This window comes from Rattus norvegicus, chromosome 1, assembly GCF_036323735.1.
Source record: "Rattus norvegicus strain BN/NHsdMcwi chromosome 1, GRCr8, whole genome shotgun sequence".
Taxonomy (NCBI): domain Eukaryota; kingdom Metazoa; phylum Chordata; class Mammalia; order Rodentia; family Muridae; genus Rattus; species Rattus norvegicus.
In genome coordinates, this window is record NC_086019.1 from 238577672 (window position 1) to 238601028 (window position 23357).

The window sequence follows — 23357 nt, forward strand, 5'->3', positions numbered from 1 at the left end:
CAAATGATCCAGGTTAACCAGCAAAAGAGGCACAACTTTGCCTCTTGATATGTTCCAGAGAAAATATCTAAGGTTCGAGCATTAGTATTTTTTTCTCAGTAATAGGGAATAAGTGATTTTAAAAATGTTTAGCATGTAATTCTTTATAAACATGGTACTTTTGTGACTAGAAAATTATGCGATGCATTTTTAAAGTCATGTTTGATTAATAAAAGTACGTATCAGGGAAAAATCAATACCAGAAAATGTCTGTCGTCTAAGCTGTGTTGGATATAAAACAAATTGTGCACCCAGGGGACTCCCGGGACAAAAGCAATGACAGCAGTGCCACTGATGGAGATTAATGGCCCTCACCTCAAAGTCCTATCACCAAACAGAAGGATCCGAATGGAATTTCCAACCTGTGTAATTTACTTGCTACTTATCATCCTGTGTCCTTACCTATAACACAGCTTTGATGCTAGTACTTCTTTTACTAGTTCATTCACAGTATATTTTAGAAAAATCTCTCCAGGTAAAAGTTATTATGTTAGCTCTTCACCTGGAATCCTTTGGAGAACCCAGGCTGCAACACAGTCCCTTCCCTTCCTTGCATTTGTCTCCTCAGGGTTTTCAACTGTGCCCTGTGTTCCCCAATAATACCTTTCAGATTCTGCACACGATGGCTCTGTGTCCCTTTAGATCTTCCAGTGTGCACGGTACTCTTTGTAATAGTAGCAATAACGGTAACCAGCATCTCCAGGGTGCGTCGCATCCAAGCTTTGGCACCCAATCCATCACACGCTTTCATTTAACACTCGCCACAGCTATATAGCAGGTGCTTCCTGTTTCAAAGGTAAAAGAGGCAGGACTCAAACACTGCTTCATTTCCCAGGGGCACACAGCTAGTGAGTGGCAGATGATAGAACCTCAGGTAGTGTCCTTGCATAGGATGGGATGTGGACTATTTCTCCTTTAACTGTCAGGGATTAATTTCCATTTCACGCAGAGAACATTCTCATTTCGGTCTAGAACATTTCTCTCTCCCTGTTCAACTTATCTCTATTTTTCTAAGTCTCTTTTTTCCAAAATTCATTGTAGTTTTTCTATCTAATCTTGCACTCTGGCTGGATTAATACCTTAACTGTACAAGAATTCTCTCTCTCTCTCTCTCTCTCTCTCTCTCTCTCTCTCTCGTTTGCTCTCGCTCTCTCTCTCCCTCTCCCTCCCCCCTCTGCCCTCCTTGGGTTATTTAGCAATGCTTCACAGAATTTGCATAAGCCAAGAATATCTTTTTTTGAGTACATATTTTAAATTATGTGTAGTGTATATGGATATATGCATGTAAGTACATGGGCCTGTGGAAGACACAGACATTATTTACAGGCCATCATGGAGTTACAGGACACTGTGAGTTGTCTAATATGGGTTCTGGAAACCAAAGTTGGGGCTTATACAAGATTAGTATATATTCTTAAATACCGAATCATATATCTAGTTCCACGTCTAGGATATTCTTGATAAATAAAATTGCAAAGCTAAAATTTGATCTCCATTAATATTTGAAACGATGGATATGGCTCACAAGAATTACCAAGGAGGGAGGCAGTTTAGAGATCAATGAATCTACTTACTATTAGTAAGAAGCTCGGTTACATAGATGTGCACTGACAGTGCTGATCTCCACTGTAAAGGATTAATATGGAGCTTGGCAACACTACACAGAGGAAAGTGTCATCTACATAGTGGGCAGGTGACAAAGACTAACTGTGGGTCACATACTTAGTGTCACTGTGCATTCAAGCAGAAGAGTGATTTTCAATCATGTTACCTAACTGAGCTCTGAAATTCTAGAGAAATCCTTAATCCAGAAGCACGCGTGAGAAGGAAAAACAGATGCTTAACAGGACTACTTTTGGGGGATCCTAAAGGTCATGTGTGTGTGTATGTGTTTTGTGTTTGCACGTTCATATGTGGAGGTCAGAGGACAACTTTTAGGTCTTTTCTTCTCCTACGTTGGTCCAAGGAACTGAACTCAGGTCACGAGGTTTAGCAGCACGTGTGCCTTAACCTGCTGAGCTATCCTGTCAGCCCCAGGGACTCTTCTTTTCAGCTTTCCACACAGCACTTTACTTTGGAAATAAAATAAACAGAAAGCAGCAGGGAAGATGTCAACAGTGCTGTCTGACCCCACTGAAGGGCTGGAGACAATGACACTTTAAGCTACTGCTCTATTAGAAGTGGGGCATAAAGTGTGTGTCTGTTAGTCAGAATATGGTCCTTTATAAGAAAACAACCAAGAAAGAGGTGAAGTTCAACCTCAGAGGATGTGTTCAGCGACCCCGAATGTTTATTTACTCACTTGGCTCCTTTCATCTGTCTTCTGATAACACTCACGTTTTAGGGTCTACCGTCACGTTCATAAGAAAATCCAATTATTAATGGCCACAGAAACCACCCAGTTCGCCTTCTTTCATGTATATATCAACATTCTAGGCCTGTAAGAGACTCTTACAGTGTCTCGATTATGAGGGAGATTCTGCTGCTTCCTTAATGGCTGTGAAACATTAATGACTTTCCACCCTGTAAAGGTCAGAACCAAAGAGACAAGCGGTTCACCTATGGCCACCCAGCCCTCACTATGAACTGCACTGGAAAACCCTCATAAACGCTTACGAGAGCTTTTACAGTTGGTGGAATTTAGCCCAGAAATCCAAATTATCAACCGGCTACCAACTGATTTTCCAGAAATGTCTATCCACATTTGTTTGTATCTAATCAAGCTTCAATGACTGTGAAAGAAGAATAACAACAAAATCAAATTAAAATTTCTCTTTGTTGTTTTCTTCCCAACAGCCAAACCATCAAGTCCAATAAATCAAACGGTGATCCGTGTTGAGAACATGGCCTCACTGCACATGATTTTTTAATTTTTTCCTTCCCTCTCAACCTGTTCTTCTAATTTAACTCCTTAATGTTATTCAAAATAACAACTGCACAAAATAATAACTGCACATAGTGTGCTATTGGTACTCTACAAAGACAGTTCCCCTCTGAGGGGAACAGCACAACATCCTTTGGCCAAAACCACGCCACTTATTTAGTGCTTAATGCTCTATTTTACATATTACAAGATAGACGGTTTGATATGTATAGGGCTTGCATATGTATAGGTTAATGCTTTACCTCCAGGGGTGCTTGCTGCTGGTCCTTAACTTTAGGAGCATCACCTGCAAGGTTTCTGCTACAAAGACTGTTCTGTCCCAGCACCCTTATGGTTGCTAGGAGCAACAGGGGGTTTTGATCCAGTTGCTCCATGGCCCATTCTTTGAGAAACACTTTAGGTACTTTAGGTGTGTGTGTGTGTGTGTGTGTGTGTGTGTGGTATGTGGTGTGTGTGTGTGTGGTGTGTGTGTGTGTGTGTGTGTGTGTGGTATGTGGTGTGTGTGTGTGGTGTGTGGTGTGTGGTGTGTGTGTGTGTGTGTGTGTGTGTGTGTGGTATGTGGTGTGTGTGTGTGTGGTGTGTGGTGTGTGTGTGTGTGTGTGTGTATGGTGTGGATGGTAGGTCTACTAAGCTTATTTAGTGTTCATGTATGTTGTAAGAGGGAAGAGTGATGTTTATAATAAGTGTTTCAAATATTATTATCTAAATTTACATAAGAGTCTATCAGAGAAATTCACTAATAGCGGCTATAATGTGGCTTGTATTTCTTCTGCCCTGGATAATCAGGGACAGCCTCTCCTATCAGCATCAGGCTATTTTTGGGAGTTGGTTACATAAAGCATGGGATGATAGGTTGTAAATTACAGACACTGTTTATGATCGCAGTCAGTCCTCGGTATCTGCAGACCTAACCAACTGCAGACAGAGAAGACTTGAAATAATATTTGTATTGAACACACACGCAGCTTTCTTTTCTTATTATTCCCTAATAAAAATGGTTTAACAATTATAATAATAATAATAGAATTTAACGTTGAACTAAGTACAAGTAACCGAAACATGCTCAAAAACACATGGGTGAATCTGCATAAGTTGAATGCAAATATTGCACCTTTCATATAAGGCAAATGATCCCCCTGGATACCAAGGTACAACTGTACATAGAAACGCACACAGTTAATAAAGAAGGTCTCATGAGAGTACACTTCTCAGACACACTGACAAAGTGCTGAGATTACAATCTTCCAAAGGAAATTTAAGGAAAATAGTGAGACACTGATCACAACTCAGAATTTCCTTTTACTTTGTTACACAACAGCAAAACATCCTTTGCCATTCTTGTTTTCTAAGCACTGTTCAATTTTTTGGAATTGCAACTTTAAAGAAATCTCACTGATAGATTTCACAAATGAGACATGAAGTTACTTAGCAATGTCTCAAATATGCAGCCACGAAGGTTCTGTCATTATTCCTTCAGAAAGACTCAATGCATTACCATGCCAGCAACGCAACTGATTCTGCTTGCTCATTGCACAGCTCTAAGGCTTTTAAACTTGGTTCCTCTCCTTGTGGCATTGCATTCTTCCTTTGCTAATTGATGCTTTCAACATGGGACATTGTAAAAAAATGTTTACATTTATAGCGTGTGCGTGCGTGTGTGTGTGTGTGTGTGTGTGTTACACACACGCTTGTGTGTGCACATGTGTAAAAGTAGAGTCTTGAGAGAGTGGAAGAAGTAATCAAACAGATACAATTGGATTTAAAACCCCAATGAGTGGAAACAAAATGCAAAAACAGTGACAGCAGCAACACAGCAAACTAATCGCTGTCCCATAGCCGCTCTCTCGCTATGTGGTCAGGGATAATTGCTAAATGTGAGGGTGTCTTAGTTGCTTCCCCATCATATCAGGGTAGCAATGGCACCCATTTGAAAGCTCTGAGACTACTGCATCACTGATCCCTCACAAGTTATCTCTGTCATTTATCACTAGCATTTAAGTGTTTATTAGAAAATCACAATCCAGGAATGGAGATTTTTCATTAAACACAATTATATATAGCCCTGGCCTATGATACTACTTTGTTGTTGTTTGTTTTCTTCCCCCAATCCACTGAGTGAATGCAGAAATAGTGCCCTAGCCAATGAGTGCATTGAGGAATTACTATACCAGACACTGAGTCATGCTTTATGTTCTGGGAGGCTCTTAGATCATAGTCTACATGGAAAAGCTTTTACTTTTAGGATTAAAGAATACTTACATCCAACCAGTGGACAGAAGCCAGGGATCCCTGTGGTTGAATTAGGGAAAGGCTGGAAAAAGCTGAGGAGGAGGGCGATCCCATAGGAAGACCAGCAGTCTCAACTAACCTGGACCCCGAGATCTCTCAGACACTGAGCCACCAACCAGGCAGCATACGCCAGCTGAGACGAGCCCCCGGACACATATACAGCAGAACTGCCTGGTCTGGCCTCAGTGAGAGAAGATGCAGCTAGAGAGAGAGAGAGAGACTTGAGGCCCCAGGGAGTGGTAAGGCCTGGTAGGGCAAGGGTGGGATGAGGACATCCTCTTGGAGACAGGGGAGAAGGAATGGGATGAGGAACTGTAAAGATTAAAGATAATTAAAAAAAGAGAAATTTCTGAAAAATAAAAGAGTAAAAGTGTAGCCTTCCTTGTCTATTGTTGACTTATTGTTAAATTATCTGCAACCCTTTAGAAGTAACAGCCTGTCAGGTAAAGCTTGACTTATTTCCAAGGGGAGGGAGCATTCAATATACTAGTGACTGAGCAATAAAGGAGGGAGGGAAAGGAGACATTTACCTACCTGTAAGGAGGAATGAGTTACTTTTTCTGTCCGGGTGTACTGTTCTTTTTTTTTTTTTTTTTTTTTTTCGGAGTTGGGGACCGAACCCAGGGCCTTGCACTTGCTAGGCAAGCGCTCTACCGCTGAGCTAAATCCCCAACCCCTCGGATGTACTGTTAAAGATGACTCTCAGCCACGCCTCATCAGCATGGGAATTAGATGATGGCTTTTATCAGAGGCAGTTAAACATAAATGATAAATAGACTCCGAGTATTACAGCTTTTATTACACCTAAGTAGAAAAATCATTGCCCTTAAAATTCACCTGTACTCTATCTGGATCACAGAATGAGAGGGAAAGCTAGCTTTTGGGTATCTGCTTGCATGGTGACTCTGTGGTGTGGCATCACTGGTGCCTAGTGAATTCCTTCTTCATCAAAGAAATGCATTTCTCATGAATTCTAGCTTCATGTGTGAACAACATCACTGTATTGTTTAATTCATAAGGTAATGCTATTTTAGGAAGAGCATTATCTCTGCGTTCACGGGGCAGACGTTCCTACTTCAGGAGGATGCTGTAATGCACCCCTTGCTTCTTTTTTTCTGGATGATAAAATTTCTACGGGACACACGGGAAAATCTCATCCTACCCTGGATCAACCTTTTAGTCCCCATAAGCCTCAACTCATTTTGTGTGCTCTCTCCTCGGGTTTCCAGGATTCTTGGCAGAGAGCATTCATTAGTATAACACGCATTATAAAAGGTTAGCTCTCAGAGGCCAGGCAGAGGCTCATTTGTGCAGTCACCTTTCCTACTCCTGTTGCGAATGGGGACCATGAAGGTTGGTGACTCCTGGCACTCATTAAAATCCCAGGTAGTAAGTGTACACAGCGATTGGTGCTGCTGACAATGTTCCTTCATTTACACCTGAGTGTCCTTATCATAAATAGGATGTTTTACAACGCTCTGTAATTGTATTCCCTAGAAGAACCTGATTGCTGACTTCTTGTTTCAGTAGCATTAAGATATTTTCAAGGTCTGCAACAACACAAGGATGAAGAGGCTGCCAATAAAAACACTTTATTTATGGCGCGTAGAATACTTCTTAGGCAGAGACATTTTATTCACAGCATATAGAGTTATCAGAGAAAAACTGTCTGATCTTTTCTTCTCTTTCCATTCGGCTGTTTTTGCTTGTTTGTCTTTTGATACGTGGCAGATTTTTCTGACTTAGGCTGGATAACGTAATGTTTGAAACAGAGACGCAAGGGACTATACAAGCCACTTCCCTACAAAGGCTCAAATTCACCTTAAAAGTTAAAAATTAAACAACAGAGAAAGCAAACCTTTGAAGTTCATTTATAAAATGTCTGCAACACTGGAATACCTTAATTAGTCAACTTCTTCCTTTTTACTGATATCTTAGGAAAGCTTAAGTGTAAAACTTGAAAGCATTCTAACCAAGGCAGAAAAATATTTTTTCACCAGATGTTATCAGAGTTATTAATTTGTCTTTTTATAAAGTCTGCTTAGGCTGTGTTGTGTTAGTACTGAACTGTTTTACTACAAAAGAATGTTTAAATACTCATTATAATAATCTAGAGAGAAATAATCACTCAGATGTTTTGTCCAAATAGCTTCGTAAAAATATCCACCCCAGCCCATTCAAGCATATGACTTAGATAACTTTCTGCTCTGAATCCTCCTAACCTGCTATTGAGACTTTCTGACAAAGAATTCTTTCAGTCTTCCATTTTATTGGGTATAATTTAATAACACTATTTGAAGAAGATATTAGCAAGGGTCTGGGGACATGGTGGGCTACAGACTCAGTGTAAGAGGAACACTGCTTCAATTTGGAATTTTAAAGCAAAAACAAGCAAACGAGCAAAGGAACGAACCAAACCAAAACCAAACCCAGTTCCTGCTGGAGGTGGACTAAGAGCCGTACACCGTCAGCCACATGCACATCCTTGTGAAGCTGGGAGCTGGCCACAGGAAGGGAAGGAAAGCAGAAGAACCACAGAGATGGGATGAAAAGGCACACATCAGGTATCCCCCCAGGCCCTGTCCTCCCTGTGAACAAACACACTTCCTCTCCATTTTGAGAAGCCCACTCACTGAGCCTTTTCATCTTGCTATTTTGAAGAACCATGAACATAGAAATAAGGGAAGAGGCCCAGAGTAAATATAAACTGATAACTAACACTGTAGGGTGAATGCAGTAAAATTGAGACCAGGAGTGATGCATTAGGGCCACACGATAATCAGCAGTAGTGGGAAATGACAAGGCGAGGGGTATTCGCCCAGTGTGAGCATCCCTGCCCCTAGTGGGCTCTGAAAAATGCCCAGAAAACTCCTTTCTCTATACAAGGCCAAACTCAAGCAAACGTGAAAAGCCCAGATAATACGAGAGACATTAATTATTCGATGTTGCAGAACCATTATTGCTGATTCTCTGTTCATCCCCTGGCATCTACGATGCTTATAATTGGACAGGTACGATACAAGCAGCCAATTTCAGACCACAGCTAATAAAGGAGGCTTGAAACGCTTAGCATTGTTAGCTTTTTGTTTCCAACATAATGCTAATCCTACGGATTTTCATATCGTCATTCCTCTAAGGTAAATTGATGGTGTTGCCCAGGGTGCAGGCCATGAATATAGATCTCTGCCCCATGCCCAGTCGTTTCTTCCTATGTCTCTACAGTTTTGATTACTAAAGGTATTTCTTTCTGGGAATATCAGACCTTCCTCCCAGTGTCATCATTCCAACAAATGCTATCCATTTATGTATATTTAAAGGACAGTTGATTATTTTTTCTGAGATTAAAAAAAGAAAAAAGAAAAAAGAGCTGGCTTCAAGCTTCCACAATGAGTCTTTAAAGATCACCACAAGGGACCATCTTTTAGAGCATATCATGCCAATCTAGAGCTTTACTAAGGAATTTAAAAGTATTTCAGATATGAACATGCATATGATCAACTATCCAAAGAAGCTGTTGGAATTTTCTCATGCTCTGATAAAAATTTAAAAAGTGCTCTCATGAAGAGTATCCACTCATGTTCATTGAAGGTCCTGTACAAGCCTCCTAGAATTGAGTCACTACTCCGGGATTCTAAATGTATTAAAAACAGGCAATTTTCGGTCACCCTAGGGAAGAAGACAGAGAGATCATCTACATTTTTAATTACAGAAGACAGAGCGAGGCCTGAAATCTAAGAAAGGAAATAGCATGCATGGTTGTGCTAATTAGATGAGGAGGGCATTCTCCACAGATGTGTGCTATTAGACCCAACAGTCATCACTGACAAGATGGCGGCTAAGAAGTGGGCTATCAGACACAATCCCAAGAAAGTACTTGGCCTATGCAGGTACATATATTTAAAACCATTTTAAAATCTCTCATGGAAAGAGTAAGACAGCCTTTGGTCTACATTCTGCAGCCGCTGTTTACAAACAGCACACATGGTGCATTCTAACAAGAATGGTAAGGTGGTAGGTCTGAAGATTTCATTTCATCATAAAAAAAATGACACTTAAGGTCCACAGTAATGTGACAATCTCTCTGGCTAGGAAAGGAGACATGACAAACAGCACTGAGCAATAAACAGCTGTCATTTATACCTTTAGCTTGAAAGAGACAGTTAAAAGAAATAGTTCTTTGTAAGCAACGTTTCACACTAACGCTCATAACTTTTATACGTGCAAATCCAGAGACACCTTACCATCCTGTAAGACCATGGCTCATTTCTCCATGCAGTTTTCACCTCTTAAGTAGGCACCATGAAGTGGAAAACACACACATGCGTACAGGTATGCTCATGTGTGATGCTCAGTTAAAAAAAAAGTCCCCCAACATTCATTCCCCTCAGTGAGGAATATTTTGACCTGGAAACAGGATCATTCTTTGCATCCAAGATTCAGTTTCTTCTCACTAATTCAGATGCATGGTGCTTCTCTAAATTTACCACCGCGAGCGCACAGCAGCTAGTGAGAACGAACGCCATTTTACAGACCCGGGGTGTGACCACTGATCTTTGTGAAGGGAAGCAATCAGCTCATAAAAATAATTAGCTCTAAAATCCATTTAAATAAACGAGTCTATCTAAAATATTTCTTTCAATATTTCATATGATTAAGAACGGAGTGATTACCATATGTTAACCTTTAGAAATTTGCCGTCTCAATTAGATTCACTGAGCAGTATTATACAAGGCTGAAGTGCTCAAAAACTTTAAAATGGCAAAAATTACTCACAATTCTAAGAAAACCTATATTAACAAAAAATATTTCTGGTCCTTTATTTACTCTAAAAATATATGTCTTACAAAAGCAAAACATAAGAGTGAAATCTGTTTGGTTTAATGGAGTCATAGCTGCTCTTTCCCGTCCTAGGCTCCTTATTAAGGGAGAGAAAATTACACAGATTTTTTTTGAATCATGGAATTAAGTGATAGCATGGAAGAAAATCCTGGCCGTACTTATCAACTGAAGGATCTCCTTTCTAAGATCAAGGGTTAGCCCAGAAGGATCCAGTGCAAACAATGCTGCTGTAGTACTGCAGGAGGAAGGCCACTGACTGACAGCCATGCTCAGCTATAACTGGTATCGTAGACAGCCACACATCGTTCCTGTGGCCATGCATTCTTGAGTCCTTTACAACCGACGCCTTCAGATAACATTGCCAATCTATATTGTACTTGGGGGAAAATACACAAACTACCCAGTGTCATCCAAATAAAACTGATTGATATAAACCACCTGTCAGTTTGCCAGATTTTTAAACAAAAGCTCCTTGCCATAATTTGTCATTGAAATTATCCATGGGATAATGGGGCACTTGAATCGCACACATACACACACCTGCCTAAGGATGTACCGGACTTCCACCGTTAGCTTTCTATTCAGCTCCGTTTGTTATACCATCCTTCTATCTTACACAGGAAGATCTCTTTTAAAAATACAATTTTCCCTCTCACTGCTGCAGCTGCTCCTACTGAACACCCAGTGTTGTCAGAGAAATCACATCTCCACATATATGTAAAATCAGGGAAACAAGCTGTTTTATCACCCGGTTTAAAATACGCTCAATCAGAGAAAAGAACAACTACTACACAATCCGACTTGATGAGCAGCCGAAGACGAAAATACACTCAGATGCAGTTACGGAATCCAGGGTGTATTTTATTCAGGGAGGTTTGGATGAGGCAAAGGGCACATCTCGCCTCAGGTTTTCCAAATCCCAGGATCAACAGGTGGGACGCATATGGCTCACATAATCTAAAATAGCCTTGGAAATGTTCTGGAATATCATCCTCCCCAGCTTCAGTGGTAGGGAAAAGAATAGAACTTTCTCCTAATAAAATGTTATTTAAAACATTATATCTTTTATAAAAAATAAAAAACCCTGCCATAAGTTTTAATGAGAACAATAATTATTCCATATTAGAGATAAAGTGCATCGTCGACTATCATCTTCCAGTAAGTTATCAAACAGGTCACCTGACTGCAAAGCAAAAATTTGAATATAGACCGACTGACGACAGAGATTCAACCAATCAGCATCAAATCAATATCGCACAGGCAGAGAGGAGGAGGACGCGGAAAAGGATGAGTAAACTAGGGAACTGAGCCTTACTCTTGACGGTCGCTGTCCGGGTACAGTTGTAAAGAATAGCCAGCTCCCCGAACACTTTCCCGGGACCCATGGTGCACAACTTCACACCTTCTTTTGTGACTTCGACCTTCCCATCTGAAAGAAGAAAGAAAGCCGCGTTACATTGATTTTCTCCCATGCCATTTCCTTTACTGTGGCTTCATTACGAGATTTTTTTTTTAAAGCAACAGTGAACCAATGGAAACCAAGTTTTCCACAATAGGATGATGCAGGGAGTGCAGTAAAATATGCTCGTTAAGAATCCCTTCTCTTAAATTCTTCACCAACAGATTTGATGTAAGACTCCAAGAAAAGGCTGGCAAAAGGTGGGCATGAAAACAGAAGCATAGAAAACTATTCCACATGTAATTTTTAGCAAACCACGATAATTCCAATTTTAACATTATTTTACATCCAAAAGGAGACTTGAGTAAGTGGGCACATTTTCTACAGCATGCCTCAGACTCGGAAATTTCCATTTTGAGCAAGGCGGTTATTATAAAGGGAGAAATCGCCCCGACCCTTAGGCATTATTTAATTGCAACTTTTGGTATCTGTTTATTTGAAAACATCTTATCTGACCAAGGCAAACTGGTTTCTCTGCTTCCCGGCTTGTGAAGTTGACTCTCAGTCAGAAAATAAAGCAACCACGAAGTACTAGGACTGTTTATGCTCCACAATGGGGTGAGAGAAGAAAATGCTAAAGAAGGAAAAAGCTAAGGAAACGCTACACACTGGGTACAGATTCCTGCTCAGAATTAGGACGCCGAGTGCTATTCATGCGGGAAATACTAATTTTAAAAAGTCATTGCTGTGTAGCCTAAAATTTCCATCACACAAGACAACTAGGGGGAAAATCAAAAGCAACACACTCTATTCTATCCTCCACTATTGCTGTTTTTCCAATCTCTTACCCACTGTCTATGGAAGAAAAGAAGACCTCTCTCTTGGTAAAAGAACTAAGCCCTGACCGGATACTTTCCAGTGCTGTCCTAACTTTAGGCCCCATATACCAGCATCAGAGCTGCTGTTCTTCTATTATTCTAAATTTATTCACTGATTATTTTATTTATTTATATTTCAAATGTTATCCCCCTTCCTGGTTTCCCATCGGCAATGCCCTCATCCCACCCCCCATCCCCCCCACTTCTGTGAGGGCTCTCCCCCACCACCCACTCCTGCCTCAGTGTCCTAGCATTTCCCTTCACTGGGTCATTGAGCCTCCACAGGGCCAAGGGGCCAAGGGGCTCCCCTCCCAGTGATGCCCCATAAGCAATCCTCTGCAGAGCTGTCCTATTACATGCCTGTTTCTTATAATAGCTCTCTCTCTCTCTCTCTCTCTCTCTGTATATGTATGTGTATGTGTATGTGTATGTGTGTGTTGAGAATAAATTCATTCCCCTTTTCTTTTTTTTTTTTTTTTTGGTTCTTTTTTTCGGAGCTGGGGACCGAACCCAGGGCCTTGCGCTTCCTAGGTAAGCGCTCTACCACTGAGCTAAATCCCCAGCCCCCATTCCCCTTTTCAAACCAATAGAGTTTAATCTAAGTATGGGCTTAAAATCTGAATTGATACATTAACTTCCACGCACTGGTTGAGCATTAAAGATGCTTCACCTATGACTCCATGAGGCACCATTTGCTCTGTAGAGCAGTGGTTCTCAATCTGTGGACTGTGACCCCTCCTGGGAGGTCTCATGTCAGATACACTACACAGCAAATATTTACACTATGATTTATAACAGTAGCAAGATTACAGTTATGGAGTAGCAACAAAATTTATGGTTGGGGGCTCATTATAACACGAGGAACTATATCAAAGGGTCACAGCACTAGGAAGGTTGAGAACAACTCTCTTCTGGGCCTCCATATTTCAATAGTTTCTGTGGACAGGGGAGTAGAAAATAATGATGATAAAATACAGGATCTACTACCACACCAGAACCAAGTCATTCCTTAGAAGTAAGCTGTGAATAAGCAAATCTAATGACTCCAAATGGATCAGACATGCCTGAGATATCTCGTGCTCACTGACCAGAGAAAGAGAATGTCCTCCTTTAAGTGATATCAAAAATCAGCCTGAGGGGTTTATCCACTAAAAAATATAGCATATCCCATTTGTTTTAGCGGTAAGTCTCTCCCTCTAGAAACTTCATGTGATACTCAAGAATGAGACAGAGAACATAACCGTGTGGTAGTCAAGAAATTGATATGTTGTCTGAAGTCAGACTAGGACTTGAGTTTCCTTATCTCTTAGTTACCAGCACTACGGCATTTGACAGATATGCTTAACTTTTCAATACTTTACTTTCTTCATTAGTAAAATCAATGAATCCAGAGCACCTATGTGATTGTTCAATTTAAATGAGATAAGGCGGCTAAAATGCTTAACCCTGCACAAAAAGTCTAACACATGTCTGCCCCTGCTGCTGATGTAATTTTCATTATGTTTGTTTATCATTTAAGATAAGAATTATCTTAAATAAGAATTATTTATAATATATTCCAATAGCCCATCAGCTACTCCAGTAACTGCAGCCTATGTAGGAAAATAGGTTTCCAGTTATAAACGGTTTGTTTTTAGATTCCTTCAATGAGGTGCAATGGCAGTGAGGAGAGAACATTCTAGTTCAAGTCATTATCAGACCCAAAGAAGAAAACAGAAACCCAAGGAAATGGGCGGTTCACAGGGAGAACGCCAAGTCTTTGGACTTTTATCCATTCATCTTTGTTAAGAGATGACAGACTTGAGTTTGGAGCTCCTATGGAGAAGAAGTAATAACTTCTCGATTGATTATAAAACTGTCAATCTAAAGCTCGTAGTGTTAATTATAAATATAATTAAAACAAAACAACCAGCGCTTAGAGGAAAAATGAGTGACTGTGTGAATCTGCTTCTCTGTCTTTGAGGTTGACATTTAACAGTCTCTAGTGGAAAGCAACATCTAGGCAGAATCCAGCTGAACATTCAGAGTTACACTGTAGCAATACTTGACCAATAAAAGACAGCAAGGAACATTAGGGCTGCTGTTTTGAACCAGGGGTTTCTTCAAGTAAATCTGTGGATCCATCACCTCAGAGCTGACTTATGAAATCTGGATGATTCTTCTTAGAGGAAGTTGGAACTACCCAGCAACCACCACGAGCACCTCGGCGAATCCTGTAGACATCCTTCCTTTCTGGACAAACCAAATTCTTAGAACATTTGTCTAGTTAAATGTCTAGACAACCTCTCTTGTCAATGATTACAACTTCCATTTTTAAAATCTCCAGAAAGCTGATGTCCTGAATGAACCATGGGAGATTCTAGTGTTTGAAATTTTTGCACAAATCTACTTCTACTTACAAATTATTTTCCTAATCGTTTTTTTTTTTTTTCAGAGAGAGTCTCACTGTGTAGACCATACTGGCTTTGTATAGAGCAATCCCACTTCTGTCTCCCGAGTGCTGGGATTACAGGTATGAACCGTCACCCTCCACCTTACTACCCTAGTCTGATTTGTCTATTATTTTTTTACATCTAACTTTTGTTGAAAACATAGGTGTAAGTTATACATGTGCTAATTATTCATTTATATATTATTAACTGGTGCTGCCAACAGAAGCTTATGTTCTATACTAATTAGAACAGCTAAAATATTCAGTATTATACTTGATAAATGATAGCTTGGAATATCGATACGTTTTCCAGGTTAAATACTAGACGGTCAGTATGGCCAAAATTAACAAGGAAGTTTAAGTAATCTGATGCCATAGGATCTGTGACACTTACTTTAAAATATCTGTTTTTATTATTTCTTTAGTATTGCTCTTGGATTTGTGACAGAGTCCCATAAAGCCTTAGACAATCTCAAGCTTGCTATGACCATGAACTTCAGATCTTTCTTGTTCTACCTTCAGAATGATGGAGTTATCGGGATGTGTCGCCATGTCCCAACCAGTTTAAAGCACTGTCCCCGTTGTTGATGTTATAGTTTATTGAACAGACATACCTAAATCAGAAACAGAGATTGCTTCTAGCCATTGCCCTGAATCATAATCAATTAGATAGCTTATTTTACTTCATACCTGTTGTAAGGATGAGGATACATAACAGAGAGAAGGGACAGGTAAGGGACTCATGACAGAGACGTACATGGATTGAAGGAAGGCTCTCTAAAAGGCATGGAGAGGTATCTTAGTATCCAACAACCTACCCAAATGAGTTATTGATGAGGAATTGGTTAAGCTTACTTATTAGGCTTCATATCAACCTTCAAGTAAAATTAGAAGCAACTGTACATTTCTAAAAGCTTTTCTTTTTTCTTTTTATTCATCATTTTATCTACATTTCAAATGATACCCCTTTCTCGGTTTCCCCTCCACAATCCCCAATCTCATCCTCCCACCCTTTACCTCTGTGGGGGTGCTCTTCCACCCACCCTCCCATTGCCACCTCTAGGATTCCCCTACGCTGGGGCATCAAACTCCACAGGACCAAGGACCTCCCCTCCTATTGATGCCAGATAAGGCCATCCTCTGCTACATATGGAGCTGGAACCATGGATCCCTCCACGTATGTATACATGGTGGTTTAGTCTCTGGGAGTTCTGAGTGGTCTGGATAGTTGATATTGTTCCTCCTATGGGGTTGCAATCCCCTTTTAACTCCTTTAGTCCTTCCTCTAGCTCTTCCACTGGGCTTCCCAGCCTCAGTCCATTGGTTGGCTATTTGCATCTGTATTGCTCAGGTGCTGTTAGACCCTCTCAGGGAACAGCCATTACCAGACTCCTGTCAGCAAGAACTTCTTGGCATCAACAACAGTGTCAGCGTTTGGTGTCTGCAGATGGGATTGATGCCTTGGTAGGGCAGTCTCTAGGTGGCCATCTAAATGCTTTTCAAGAATGAATTCCATATTCAGTTGAGAAAACTAAGTACATTGTCTTTCAGTGTCTACGAGTTATCTATGTGAGCTATTTTTCTATTTGAAAAATACATATACTTCCTTTGCCAGATATGAACTCCCACTTGCTTAAAAAACTAAGTCTTTATGCCCACAAGGTCCTATTCCCACATAATCAATCTTTTTCTACAATATTAGGGAGTCACAAGACCACTTCTGAGACCAGAGATTCTCAGCCTTTCTAACACTATCACCCTTTAGTACAGTTCCTCATGTTGTGGTGACCCCCAATCATAAAATCAGTTTTGTTGCTATTTCCTAACTGTTGTTTTGCTACTGTGATAAACTGTAATATAAATATCGGATATGGAGACGGTCTTAGGTAGCCCCTGTGCAAAGGTTGTGAGACCCCAGAGGGGTAGCGACCCACAGGTTGAGAACTACAGGCCTAGAGGTTCTTAGGTACTGGTTCTCTTTCTGTTCTACTCAGTGGCCACCTCATAGATCCTTGAGAATAGCTCATGAGTAATGATTATGCTGTGGAGGAAAGACTGGGGTGCCTTTCCCTGATGCATGTTTATCAAATGTAGAATGGTCTACTCCTGAAACTTTTACACCAATATGACTTTTTTTTTAAAGACTAAATTTAGTGCATTTCCTTCAGGTCAACATCAACATATATAATTTCTATTTCTTTTAAAAACAAAGATAAAACCAATCATAACTTATTTGTGACATTTTAATTCTTCGAATTTGACTCTTAAATCTTAGATTTCAAACCAGACTTTTTAAAGAGTAGCAAAAACTTGGTAAAGTTCTAGTCTTTCGAAATTATTCTTTCCTTTTGACTAATCCCAGCATTCCCTACAGACTATCAGAACCACGTATTTGGGAAACCAACAAACCCCAGATCTAGCTCCTCTTAGCTTTCTACTTCGCTCTTTAGAGCTTATTTTTGTCTTACAGTGTGATACTCTGTCATTTTTACCCTGTCTTCTGGTCATTATATGATACGCAAAAAAACATACAAGTCATTTGGAGCTTTCCAAATTGCTAATGTGGTTTGTCCAAGAGAAGAGGTTGAAACAGCGGCCCAGAAGAGGTTCACGACTATTTATAGCTTCATTTTGTTATTTTCTTTTTTACTCCTGCCACAGCCATGAATAACTGACAGCTGTATCACAGGACATTGAATATTTTTTAAAATTCCACTTCAGGTACCAATGTCTATTTGTGATCTGGAATGGGCTGTGCCATACATCCTAAGCCTGACACTTTTAGCTGCAATCAATTTGCTTCTGCTTTTGGCACCCTTCTATGTGCATGACCCCGGGGAGATTTGAAATGTTAAGAGGGCTATTAGAAAGCATCTACATTTTTGTCTGTGTTTCATAAGAAACAGGAGTTTCAAGAAATAAAGGGAGAAACTGAATTTATAAAGAGAAGCCAAATCCCCTGGTTTTATTTATCCTGGTTTTTCTTTTTTTCTAACTTAGGGTTTTGCGCCATAAGGATTCTCATGATAAGTAGAATTAGCTTAGGGATTTATTACTGGCAGTCAGAAAGAGAATGGCTGCTAGCAGCCTGCTTGTGGATACTGTGCTCAGATTCAGCAGTCTTGGTTGGCACATTGAAGACAGCTTGTTTGGCCATTAAAAACCAACAGGTATTATATCAAAGTTCCCATTTAGCTAATACCGCCAGTCTCTTTCCTTCCCAAGCACACCGAGTATATGCTCACAGATTTGTAACTTAAAGGCTGTAGCCTAACGATGTTTGTTTTCTCATAAGGATTTCTATCATTCCTAGACTCAACAGACCTTTCAGCATTCTGGCGGCTGGGCTGTGTTGGCACCAGCACAGAAACACTTTCCTCTGGGAGACAAGTTCATCTCCGGGTCTTCTTCTATCTCCACCAATTAAAGATTCTATCAGACCTGACTTGCGAGGTCATTTCAGATCAGAGGCTGTGTCACTCGGAGAAGAATGCAGAAAGTGACAAGACAGGGATAGGGCTAAGTAAAGGGAGAAGCTTCCTCTTCCTTCTGTCTACTTCTCAGGAACCGAACGCAGACTTAGAGACCTTGTTTCTCTTCATACCTGTCGGTCATTCATTTATATCTGTCTTCCTTAAGCCCCAACGAGTTGAGGGAAAAAAAAGACAGCTTGTCTGTTAGAAGTTTTTTTTTTTATGAGTGAAAGAATGACGGGGTATCAGGACCTATTGAGTATCTATTCAAGATTGCTTTCCCATCCAGAGTGGATATGGTCTCTCTGGAGCTCAATTCCTGCTCCTGAATTAATGTGTTCTCCCTTCAAGGGATTAAACTTGGTGACTGATTTCTTCCTTCCTTCCTTTCTTCCTTCCTTCCTTTCTTTCTTTCTTTCTTTCTTTCTTTCTTTCTTTCTTTCTTCCTTCCTTCCTTCCTTTCTTCCTTCCTTCCTTCCTTCCTTTCTTTCTTTCCTTCTTCCTTCCTTTCTTTTTTTTCTTTTCGCCATTGAATAAACATTAGTGTGAAACTGCCCTGTTGCAGTATGACATATTTCCTTCAAAGTTTGTTTTATCACTAGTTGATTCAATCTTGCTAATTAGTGTCTCGTTAGACATATGTAGGCAGCAAAGTTTTCTTAAACTATTTTTGCATTCATGGTTTCTATAACTATTGGAATTCATATAATATTATCAGGACAAAGCTTCCTGCTCAAAGGTTTTTAAAATATGAAATTGGAGCAATGTACTTTTAATATTTGCTCTTCTCTTTTGTATATGGGTGTTTTGCCAACATCTAGGTGTGAGAACCATGTGTGTGCTTGTCGCCCCTCTATGCTATAAGAGGGTAGCAGACTCCTCTGGAATCGAGTGGGAAGACAGTTATGAGCTACCATGTGGGTACTGGGATGCATGCAGAAGTCATCATCAGAAGCATCATATGCTCTTAATCGCTGAGGCATCTCTCTAAACCAGAATGATATTCCTTAAAGGAGGCACACATAGGCTCAGCATCCAATAGAATAGAGGCCAGAGGAAGGACATGCACACACAGGACAGCAAGGGAAAATAGATTTTTGCATCCTGAGACTAATGAGAGTTGAAATGTTAACTTATTACGTAGTCAGCTTATTAAAGCAAATTCCAGCACTGGATGACACAGTCCTACACTATTGCTTCTACAGTAGGTTAATATTCTTCCTATAATATGTGATCACCTTCGATCAGTCCATAATGAACAGAAGCCTGGGGAAATGGATTAGGAAGTAAAGATGCTTGTTGAACCAGCATGAAGACCTGAGTTAGAGCCTGCATACCCTTACAAAAGCAAAGCATGGTGGTACGTGCCTGTTATCCCATCAGTGGGAGGCAGAAAAAGGAGGAACACAAGGACTTCTTGATTAGCCAGTCTAATCTCATTGGTGAGCTCAAGTTCCCTGAGGACTTTGTCTCAAGAAATGGGGTGAAGAGAGATAAAGGAACAAAAACGAGCATCAACCTGGCTTCCACAGAAGCACACACAAGTACACAAACGTGAACACCCATATATACCACACATACAGGGAAAATGGGGAAACAATAAAGAGCTCTATCTGTAGCTCTCTATAGACAGAAAAATGGCAGTACCACTACTGTTATATTTTTGAGATAGTCATATGACATTCATTTATTTTACATTTTAATTAATTTTAGGAGAATTTATGATGTAATGCAATTTGTTTTCAGTTGGAGAAGAGGGCAGTTTTACTTCTCAAGGAATCTATGTCCAAGACTGGGGACAATTTGACTTGTCATCACTTGGATGATATCCTGCAAAGATTCCAAAGATGGTCTTGGGACTCCTATAATGCACAGGACACCAGCCCGCCAAAGAATTACTCAGCGCTAAAGGTCAATGGTGCTGGTGTCGAGAAACCCCAAATGAAAGTACAGCCATGAATGAGACTAAATCCTCCACAACTGATAGGTCAATACATGCAGTATTGGTTGCTGAACCCCACTACAACCATGATTGATTATGCACGAGCCTTAGGACGACATTTTAATCATATTATTACACAGTCCGTAAGAAGGAAAACAGCAAAACCACATGATCGTTTCATTAGATGCTGAGAAAGCATTTGACAAAATTCAACACCCCTTCATGATAAAAGTCCTGGAAAGAATAGGAATTCAAGGCCCATATCTAAACATAGTAAAAGCCATATACAGCAAACCAGTTGCTAACATTAAACTAAATGGAGAGAAACTTGAGGCAATCCCACTAAAATCAGGGACTAGACAAGGCTGCCCACTCTCTCCCTACTTATTCAACATAGTTCTTGAAGTTCTAGCCAGAGCAACCAGACAACAAAAGGAGGTCAAGGGGATACAGATTGGAAAAGAAGAAGTCAAAATATCACTTTTTGCAGATGATATGTTAGTATATTTAAGTGATCCCAAAAGTCCCACCAGAGAACTACTAAAGCTGATAAACAACTTCAGCAAAGTGGCTGGGTATAAAATTAACTCAAATAAATCAGTAGCCTTCCTCTACACAAAAGAGAAACAAGCCGAGAAAGAAATTAGGGAAATGACACCCTTCATAATAGACCCAAATAATATAAAGTACCTCGGTGTGACTTTAACCAAGCAAGTAAAAGATCTGTACAATAAGAACTTCAAGACTCTGAAGAAAGAAACTGAAGAAGACCTCAGAAGATGGAAAGATCCCCCATGCTCATGGATTGGCAGGATTAATATAGTAAAAATGGCCATTTTACCAAAAGCGATCTACAGATTCAATGCAATCCCCATCAAAATACCAATCCATTTCTTCAAAGAGTTAGACAGAACAATTTGCATATTCATCTGGAATAACAAAAAACCCAGGATAGCTAAAACTATCCTCAACAATAAAAGGAGTTAAGGGGGAATCACTATCCCTGAACTCAAGCAGTATTACAGAGCAATAGTGATAAAAACTGCATGGTATTGGAACAGAGACAGACAGATAGACCAATGGAACAGAATTGAAGACCCAGAAATGAACCCACACACCTATGGGCACTTGATTTTTGACAAAGGAGCCAAAACCATCCAATGGAAAAAAAGATAGCATTTTCAGCAAATGGTGCTGGTTCAACCTGAGGTCAACATGTAGAAGAATGCAGATCGATCCATGCTTATCACTCTGTACAAAGCTTAAGTCCAAGTGGATCAAGGACTTCCACATCAAACCAGATACACTCAAACTAATAGAAGAAAAACTAGGGAAGCATCTGGAACACATGGGCACTGGAAAAAATTTCCTGAACAAAACACCAATGGCTTATGCTCTAAGATCAAGAATCGACAAATGGGATCTCATAAAACTGCAAAGCTTCTGTAAGGCAAAGGACACTGTGGTTAGGACAAAACGACAACCAACAGATTGGGAAAAGATCTTTACCAATCCTACAACAGAGAGAGGCCTTATATCCAAAATATACAAAGAACTCAAGAAGTTAGACCGCAGGGAGACAAATAACCCTATTAAAAAATGGGGTTCAGAGCTAAACAAAGAATTCACAGCTGAGGAATGCCAAATGGCTGAGAAACACCTAAAGAAATGTTCAACATCTTTAGTCATAAGGGAAATGCAAATCGAAACAACCCTGAGATTTCACCTCACACCAGTGAGAATGGCTAAGATCAAAAACTCAGGTGACAGCAGATGCTGGCGAGGATGCGGAGAAAGAGGAACATTCCTCCATTGTTGGTAGAATTGCAGACTGGTATAACCATTCTGGAAATCAGTTTGGAGGTTCCTCAGAAAATTGGACATTGAACTGCCTGAGGATCCAGCTATACCTCTCTTGGGCATATACCCAAAAGATGCCCCAACATATAAAAAAGACACGTGCTCCACTATGTTCATAGCAGCCTTATTTATAATAGCCAGAAGCTGGAAAGAACCCAGGTGCCCTTCAACAGAGGAATGGATACAGAAAATGTAGTACATCTACACAATGGAATATTACTCAGCTATCAAAAACAATGACTTTATGAAATTCGTAGGCAAATGTTGGAACTGGAAAATATCATCCTGAGTGAGGTAACCCAATCACAGAAAAACACACATGGTGTGCACTCATTGATAAGTGGCTATTAGCCCAAATGCTTGAATTACCCTAGATGCCTAGAACAAATGAAACTCAAGACGGATGATCAAAATTAGAATGCTTCACTCCTTCTTTAAAAGGGGAACAAGAATACCCTTGGCAGGGAATAGAGAGTCAAAGATTAAAACAGACACAGAAGGAACACCCATTCAGAGCCTGCCCCACATGTGGCGCCCATGCATATACAGCCATCCAATTAGACAAATGGATGAAGCAAAGAAGTACAGGCCGACAGGAACCGGTTGTAGATCTCTCCCGAGAGACACAGCCAGAATACAGCAAACACAGAGGCGTATGCCAGCAGCAAACCACTGAATTGAGAATAGGACCCCCGGTGAAGGAATCAGAGAAAGAACTGGAAGAGCTTGAAGGGGCTAGAGACCCCATATGAACAACAATGCCAAGCAACCAGAGCTTCCAGGAACTAAGCCACTACCTAAAGACTATACATGGACTGACCCTGGACTCTGACCTCATAGGTAGCATTGAATATCCTAGTAAGATCATCAGTGTAAGGCGAAGCCCTGGGTCCTGCTAAGACTGAACGTGATTGTTGGGGGGAGGGCAGCAATGGGAGGAGGATGGGGAGGGGAACACCCATGAAGGGGAGGGGGAGGGATTAGGGGGATGTTGGCCCGTAAATCGGGAAAGGGAATAACACTCGAAATGTAAATAAGAAATGCTCAAGTTAAAAAAAAAAAAAGAATCACATAGAGCATCAAATAGACAAAAAGATCAGAAAAATATATCCGCACAGCATATGATGCATAAAATATTAACTGTACAGAGCAAAGAAAGTTTATTGAACACTATAAGAGAAAAATGCAAGTTGTATATATTGAAAATCCTATAGAATAACAGCTGATTTCTCAGTGGAACTTTGAAAACTAGAATCTCAAATAATGTGTTCTAAGCCCTAAAAGGCTATGGAAGCAGCATAGAACTAATAAACCAAGCAAAAC

The 23357-nt window shown here is 40.3% G+C and overlaps 1 protein-coding gene across 2 annotated transcripts in view; it reads right to left on the reverse strand.

The window, feature by feature from the left end:
• The window catches only part of Prkg1 (protein kinase cGMP-dependent 1), a 1233235-nt gene that overhangs the window by 758722 nt on the left and 451156 nt on the right, over positions 1-23357 (reverse strand). For both annotated transcript variants that reach the window (XM_063271952.1, NM_001105731.4), the window contains exon 3: positions 11367-11480. In XM_063271952.1, coding sequence (XP_063128022.1) covers positions 11367-11480 — 114 coding nt within the window. The remainder of the gene's footprint in view (positions 1-11366; positions 11481-23357) is intronic.